The sequence below is a fragment of the Mustela nigripes genome, chromosome 7, assembly GCF_022355385.1.
Source record: "Mustela nigripes isolate SB6536 chromosome 7, MUSNIG.SB6536, whole genome shotgun sequence".
Lineage (NCBI taxonomy): Eukaryota > Metazoa > Chordata > Mammalia > Carnivora > Mustelidae > Mustela > Mustela nigripes.
Window position 1 is genome coordinate 22,000,237 of NC_081563.1, and position 8,011 is coordinate 22,008,247.

The 8,011-nt window shown below is 42.5% G+C and overlaps 2 protein-coding genes across 2 annotated transcripts in view; one reads left to right on the top strand and one right to left on the bottom strand.

The window, feature by feature from the left end:
- IFT172 (intraflagellar transport 172) overlaps nt 1-363 on the bottom strand; it is a 2,659-nt gene extending 2,296 nt beyond the window's left edge. Inside the window, exon 1 of the mRNA XM_059407613.1 lies at nt 352-363. Coding sequence (XP_059263596.1) covers nt 352-363 — 12 coding nt within the window. The remainder of the gene's footprint in view (nt 1-351) is intronic.
- A 3,667-nt stretch (nt 364-4,030) lies between these two features.
- Nucleotides 4,031-8,011, top strand: part of SPATA31H1 (SPATA31 subfamily H member 1) — an 8,259-nt gene continuing 4,278 nt past the window's right edge. Inside the window, 14 exon segments of the mRNA XM_059407614.1 lie at nt 4,031-4,754; nt 4,757-5,167; nt 5,170-5,267; nt 5,269-5,735; nt 5,737-6,018; nt 6,020-6,267; nt 6,501-6,691; nt 6,693-6,919; nt 6,921-7,174; nt 7,177-7,281; nt 7,284-7,428; nt 7,430-7,525; nt 7,527-7,741; nt 7,849-7,928. Of these exon segments, the coding sequence (XP_059263597.1) occupies nt 4,031-4,754; nt 4,757-5,167; nt 5,170-5,267; nt 5,269-5,735; nt 5,737-6,018; nt 6,020-6,267; nt 6,501-6,691; nt 6,693-6,919; nt 6,921-7,174; nt 7,177-7,281; nt 7,284-7,428; nt 7,430-7,525; nt 7,527-7,741; nt 7,849-7,928 (3,543 nt within the window).

Sequence of the window (8,011 nt, forward strand, 5' to 3'; positions counted from 1 at the left end):
ATGAAAGCAGGCCCACATTTACAAGATGTGAAATGTTCTGAGTTGATCATGGGTATAAAACTTCAAGATAAAAAATCAGCAGGGTTTGGTTCTAGATCATACTTGCAAGGTATGAGATATTCTGAAGTGATCCCAGGGCCAAACTTCAACAAGTGAAACCCTCTGAGTTCAACCATGGTCCAAACCTACAAAGTGGGAAATCTGATTTAATTTAGATGAGGAAGCTTCAAGGTGTGAAATCTGTGGAGTTCAACCCCAGACCACAGAGACAAGATGAGAAATCTGATTTGAAAGTAGAGTACAGGCTCCAAGATTTGAAATCTGTTGACTTAAAACCGGTTCTGCAGTTACAAGGTGTGCCATCTTCGGAGTTAACACCAAAAACAAAGCTTCAAAGTGGAGAATCTGTGGAGTTCCTTATCAGACCCACGTGGCAAGACATGAAACCTCTTGAATTGACTCTAGGTGCAAACACCCAAGATGTGAAATATTTGGGATTTGAGTCAGTTTCACAGTTACAAAACAGGAAATTGCCTATGCTGACACCAGGATCACACATTCAAGGCATGAAATCTCTGAAATTCAGCCCTGGGGCAAAGTTGCAAGGTGCAAAATCTCCTGAGTCTTTAAAGCTTCAACTAATGAAAACCACAGAGGTCAACCATGACCTAGAGTTCCAGGTCGCAAAACCCTCTGAGTTAGCCTTGGAATCAAAGATCTGCAATGTGATATCTTCCCAGTTCAATGCTGGGAAGCAGCAGCAAGAAGAGAAGTCTTTTAAGTTGAAACCATGGCCAGAGCTTTAAAGTGTGAAATTTGTGGTATACAACCCTGGACCACATTTGCAACATATACAATCTTCAGAATTGTGCAAAGAGACAAAGCTCCAAGATGTGAAATCTAAGGAATCCAATCCTGAGCAACAGTGGCAAGATGTTAAATCCACTGAGTTATGCTAGGGATCAAGGCTTTAAGGTATGCCATCCTTCAAGATCAATCCTGGGCCACAGTTACAAGAGATAAAACATGAGTCGTGAACAGGCAGGAAGCTTCCATATGAGCCATTTCTGGAAATGAAGCATCAGCCTAAATTACAAAGTGGGAAATCCTCTGAATTTAATCTAGCCCCACAGCTTCAGGGTATAAATGTTAGGGCATTCAGTACTGGACCACAATTGAATGGTGTAAAATCTGAGTTGAATTCTGGATCAGAGCCTCGAGGTATACAATCCCAGGTGTTCTGCCCTGGGCCATCCTTTGCAAGATGTGAATTCTTCTGCATTTATTTCAAAACCAAAACTTCAGTGTGTAAATTCTGTTGGATGCAAATCTGAGCCACGCTTGCAAGGTATAAACCCTTCTGAATTAACTTCAGTTTCAAAACTTCAAGGTACAAAGTCTTCTGAGTTGAGTTCAGAGATCACAAGGGAGACAACTGTGGTGTTCAACCTTGATCCACATTTGCAAGATTTGAAATCTGAATTGATTCCAGGGTCAAAGTTTCTTGCTATAGCACGTATGGAATGCAATCCTGAGGCACAGATGAAGTGTGTAAATTCTTCTAAGTTGAATCCAGAGCCAAAATTACAATGTGCAAATTCTATGGGGGTGCAAACCTGGGCCACCTTTGCAAGGTGTACAGTCCTTTGAATTGACTTCAGGGACAAAATGTCAAGGTTCAGGATCTCAGGTGAATCCGGGGTTCAAGAATCAAAGTGAGACATCTATGCTTTTCAGTGCTGAACCACATTTACAAGATTTGAAATCCGAATTAATTCCAGGGTCAAAGTTTCTTGCTGTAGCACCTATGGAATGCAACCGCTGGCCACAGATGAAGTGTGTAAATTCTTTGGAGTTGGATCCAGAGCCGAAAGTACAATGTGCTAATTCTATGGGGTATGAACTTGGGCCACCTTTGCAAGGTATACAATCTTTTGAGTTGACTTCAGGGGTTAAATGTCAAGGTATGGGATCTTTTTATTTGAATCTGGGGTCAGAAGTTCTAGGTTTAAAATCTCTTATGTTCGACCCTGTGCAACATTTACAAAATGTGAAACATGAATTGAGTCCAGGGACAAAGTTTCAAGGTATAACATCACAAGAATTAAACTGTGGCCCACAGCTGCAAGGTGTGAATTCTTCTGATTTGAATTTTGGGTCAGAGCTTCAATGCATAAATGCTATAAAGTTTAATCCAGACCCAGAGATGCAAGGCATGAAACCCTCTGACTTGAATCCTACGTCACAATATCAAGGTACAAAATCTATTTTGTTCAGCCCTGGACCACATTTGCAAGGTGTAGAATCTTCTGAGTTAATTCCAGGGACAAAGTTTCCAGAAATCCAGTTTTTGGAGAATCACTGTGGGTCACAGCAACAAGTTGTGCACTCAGTGTTCACTTTAGGCTCTTCACTGAGTGGTATGAAATCTGTGTTATTTTTACCAAAGCCACTGCTTGAAGATGTAAAGTCTGTGAAGACCAACAAAGAGCCAGTGTCTTGTGGTGGAAATTCTGTGAAACTGGCTTCAGGCTCTGAGCTGCAGGACTTGAAATGTGAGATGTTTGCAGTAGAGCCATGTTTTACAAAAGTGAAACCTGTGGCGTTAAATCCAGGGCCACATGCTCAAGGTATGAATTCTGGGGAGTTGCCCTCACACCTCAGGCAGCACAGTGAGAGATCTGTGGTGTTTGCACCAAAGGTGTGTTTTCAAGATGTGAAATCTCTGGCGTTGAATCCAGGGCCACAACCTCAAGATGTGAATTCTAAGGCTTTGATTTCTTGCCTCAGGCAGAAATCTATGGTGTTTGAATCAGAGCCATGTTCTCAAGATGTGACATCTTTGAAGTCAAACTTACAGCTACAGCCTCCAAGTACTAATTCTTCAGAGTTTCCATGGTGCCCAAGGTCACCAAGTGTTAATTCTGAGGTCTTTGCACTGGAACTATGTTTTCAAGATACAAAATCTGTAGAGTTGACACCAGGGTCCCCACAGTAAGTTATGAATTGTCAAGAGTTGACTTCAGGATGGCAAGGTATGAAACCAACAGTGTTGGCACCAGAGCCAACTAAGAAGTTCATACCAGGACCCATGTTGTGTAGTGTTAACTTTTCAAATTTGTCTCCAGAATCACATCGACAAGGTGAGAAACCTTTGGAGTTTACTCCAGAAGCAAAGTTGCAAAGTATAAAACATGTGACATTGTCTTCAGCATCTCTGCAACAAGATATGAAATCTGTAGAGTTACTACTGGGGTCACTGCTTTCAAGAACAAAATCTGAGGAACTAATTCCAAAGAGGAGCTATCAAATCACAGACTCCTCGGAGATAATCCCTAGGCCAGGGCATCAATTTGTAGAAGGTGCAGAGATGATCCCAACACCAAAGCCTCAAGTCCCTAAATCTGTGAATTTGGTGATCCCAACACCAAAGCATCAAGTCTCCAAATCTGTAAATTTGATTTCAATACCAATTTATCATACCACAGAAAGGTCGGCACATCAAGGCAATGAAACAGTGGAAAAATCTGTGGGGTTGGCCCCAAAGTCAACAAGTAAAACCATGGAATCTTCAGGAGTGCCTTTAAGGCTAGATCTTCAAGTCCCAGAATCTGTTGATATGACTCATGTGCTAAGGAATCAAGGCTCTGAATCCTTAGAATTAACCTTAAAGAAAATCCCAGAAACTCTCAAGTTGCTCTCTCAGTCATGGCCTCAAGTTAAGGACTTGGGGGAATCATATACAAGGCCAGTGCAGGAAGTTACAGGATCTGAAAAGATGACACCAGAGCCCAAGCGTCACACTACAGAAACTATGGGGTTGACCCCCAAAACAAGGCCAACAGAGAAGGAATTCCTTGGCATGACCCCAGAGCCAATAAGTAAAACCACTGGATATACAGAGAGCACTCCAAGGCCCTATCCTCAAGCACTAGAATTCGTGGAGGTGATCTCCAAGAAAAGACTGCAAAGGGAAGAATCAGAAGCACTGACTACAAAGTCACTACATCATGTCTCAGAATCTTCAGAGATGACACCAAAGCTAAGATATCCAGTTCCTGGATCTGTGGGTTCAAACTCTAAGCAATGGCTTCAAAGGGAGGAATCTTTAGATTTGTCCACAAGGCAAACACGTCAAGCTACAGGACATGCAGAATCTGTAGAGCTCACATCTGAGACATGGCAGCAAGGGGATGGACCAATGGGGCTTACACAGTCACAGAATCAAAGTATGAAATATTCACAGATAGCTCCAGGACTACAGGGTCAAATTACAGAGTTTATGAGGATTAGTCCAAGGCCACTAGATCAAGTCACAGGATCTACAAAGACACAGCTTCAAGCTGCTCAACCAATAGGAATAACCTCAATAGGCCCCCGAAAAGTTGCTGAATATGTGAAAGTGACTTCTGGGCTACCACTTCAGGTTGTAAAGTCTGTAGCATTAACACCAGGGGAAACCTCTCAAATGGTAGACTATGTTGGACTGATTCCAAAAGTACAAGATGTGAGACCTTCTGAGTTTACCTCAGGGCTATGGTTGCAAAGTGTAAAATCAAAGGTATTAACCACAGAGCCAACACACCAGATTTTGGATATAATGAAGCTGATAGAATTTCAAATTGTAAAGACTGTGTTAATCCCAGGGCCACCACTTCAAATTGTAAAATCTGAGGAATTAGCACCACTACCCATTCCTCAGATTGTAGAACCAATAGGCGCTTCCTTAGGATCAGCTACTGAAGAAATGGATTGTTTGATTTCTTCCCAAGACCACATCTTCAAGAAATGGTAGAACCTGGAGAACTAACTCTGAGGCCAAATACCAAAGAGAAATCTTCAGAATCACTCTCAAAGCCAGCATTTTCTTTGGAGGAATCGACAGTGTTCACTCATGAACAAGGGCTTCAGGCTGTGAAAGGAATGGGGGTAAAAATAGGGCCTCCTCATATCATGGAATGTGAGGATTTGTATCTAGTACAGGTATATCAGAATAGGGAATCTGAGGATTTTATGTCAAGAGAAGAGTTACAAATGGGGAATTATTTCTCTAGATTTCTAGAGAACTCTTCAAACTCGCTCATCTCAAGCTCTGTCAAAGCATCTGAATTAGGAAGCCTTTGTGATTTGGAGATACCAGAAGTGTCAAGGGCCTTGGATATAAAAAATATGGGACAGATATTTTGCAGTCTGAAGAATAATTTATAGACTCTACTATGATACAAACTTCAACCCTTCCCTTGTCCCTTCACAATCAACCCTCTGATTAAGATAGCTAACATTGTAGAAATGCCACATTTTGAGATCCCAGGAGTGGGTGTCATATGTAGGAGGACTGATAAGAAGCAGGTGGAGAGGCTAGAGAATTCACTCCAGCGCCTATCCCAACATCCACTGCAAAGCTGGAGATCACCATCTAGGGCCTTCCAGTCAGGATCAGGAACTCAAAGAGGCCTTAACGGATCTGTCTTGAGCAGACAACAGAATGTCTGGGAGAATCACTCCTGGAGACAGTGACTACCCAGAAAATATCTCTCCAAGATGCTAGTGTTAGGGAAGGTCTTGGGAACCGCTATGGAAAGGAACCTTTCTTCTCAAACATCTGTAACAGAAAGAGCCACTGCAGATATCTGTCAGATATCTATTCAGAATTTATTTGGGGTTCCTGCAGAACTGATGGAACTTTCCAAGAGTCTGCTAGAGAATAGTCAAAGTATTATTTCTCAGACTTGTGTCCAAAAACTACATTCAGAGACACTCGTATCATGGTCACGAACAAAGAGCCTTAAGGATGTGGACACGTAGCTCCATGTCCTCCATAATATAGCAATACTCTGGGGCTAGTGCGAACATAAAGAAAAGTTCAAAGCTTAGTGATATATCCCAGGAAATCATTCAGCACATGTCTGTTTCATGTACAGAGGGCCAGCCTCCTGTCCCAATAAATTTAGAGACTTCCTTCAATATAGTTTTCACTAGGAAAGATTCTGTTCCAATGGAAGAGAGTGAGAACTCAGAGTTCACAGACAAGGATTTTTGAGTCCCAACAGTGTCTCAAGCCAAGTTATCTTCCCCAGGCCAAGACTGACTTGTCAGTACAGTTCCAGTTGCTACAAGATCTGCAGCTAAAAATGGCAGCAAAACTGTTAAGGAGTCAAATACCCACCAATGTACCTCCACCTCTAACTTTAGGTCTGGTTTTAAAATACCCTATATGCCTACAGTGTGGCCTATGTGTAGGATTTAATTGCTGTCATAAATTACAGGGCACTTTGGTGCCTTACCTTCTTTTTTTTTTTTTTTTTTTTTTAAAAGATTTTATTTATTTATTTATTTTACAGAGAGAAATCACAAGTAGATGGAGAGGCAGGCAGAGAGAGAGAGAGAGAGAGGGAAGCAGGCTCCCTGCTGAGCAGAGAGCCCGATGCGGGACTCGATCCCAGGACCCTGAGATCATGACCTGAGCCGAAGGCAGCGGCTTAACCCACTGAGCCACCCAGGCGCCCCGGTGCCTTACCTTCTTATCTACCCACAGCTCCACCTTGTAAGCACTCCTAAAGGCCACGGAGAGGTTAGGTTGCGTCTTGGCTTTAGTTTGATAACTGGGAAAAGATCCCAAGTCCCAAAGTATCACAGAAGAGACAGATCCATCAGACCAAGGAGTTCTATATCACCATCACTAAGGAAAGCTACAAATCTATACTCGAGCTTCCAAGAGTCCTACTTCTACAATGGATTTCCAGTCTGTATCTTCCCAATCTCCTGCTCCTGTACAAGTCCACATCAGGCAAAGACAGTATATGAGTCCTGCCCTAGCAGGAAAGATGACAATTGGAGGGCCAGGGCACTATGAGTTTACTCATGTTCACTCTCTACCAGAGAGTGACTCTGAAAGTACTCAGGATGAAAAGTGGGCTAAAGGAGAACCAAAAGACCCATAGTTCAAAATACCCAAAGAAAAGAATCACTACGGGACACAGAACACAAAACACAAAATTATACACAAATGGTAGAACCACAATACCAAGTTCTTCTCTGGATTTACCAGCCCAGTTAAGAAGGAAGAGGAATGGAGTATCTCAGACAACTACTGCCTCTTCAAAAAGACAATCTAAGAAATCCTCCCAACCCAAATTCATTCAACTGCTTTTTCAAGGTCTAAAGCAAGCATTCCAGCAGACAGAATTATGGCTTTTACTGGACAGAAGCCTGAATACAAGTCAAGGCCAGACCATTTGCATTCAAGCAAAAACCACCATCAAAAACAAAAAGCCAGAGATTATTCCTCATCAGAGATATCAAAAGAGAGAGGATGTCAGTTGTTAAGCTAAATCCAACAGACATAACCACTAAGCAGGAGAAGATGGTATGGGAAGAAATACAGCAATACAGATCAGCTCAACAACCAAAAAGAGTTAGCTCTTTCCAACTTAGACATACCCAAGCCCATAGTTTCCTAAAGAAGTGCTATTGTCATAACCACTTCAGTAGGACAGCCTGTGGTTATTGTTCAAAACGACAATAGCAGGTAAGAAAAACTCCTACAGATAGAAAATCTCTAGCCAGGAGTCCAAGAGCTCCAAAATAGGAACCAGAGTTCAAGCCAAGGGGGAAATCTAAATGGTTGCTTAAGAGAACCTTACACAATCAGGTTAAAGAGAAATTCGCACCCAGAAGCAAAGCCACCATAGCTTCTTAAGGGAGAGAAATCCATGTAATTCCTCTGAAAGGAGCCACCACAGTTCCTCTGAGAGGAGCCTTCGAAGTTTTCTTCAGAAGAGACATCACAGTCTCTGAGAGGAGCCTTCGAAGTCCTTCTCTAAAGAGCCATCACAGTCCATCTGAGAGGACATCGAAGTCCTTCCCTAAAGAGCCATCACAATCCCTCTGAGAGGAGCCTTCAAAGTCCCTCTCTAACGAGGCATATGGTCCCTCTGAGAGGAGCCACCAAAGTCTTCTTCAGAAGAGACATCACAGTTGCTCTGAGAAGAGCCACCAATGTCTTTCTCAG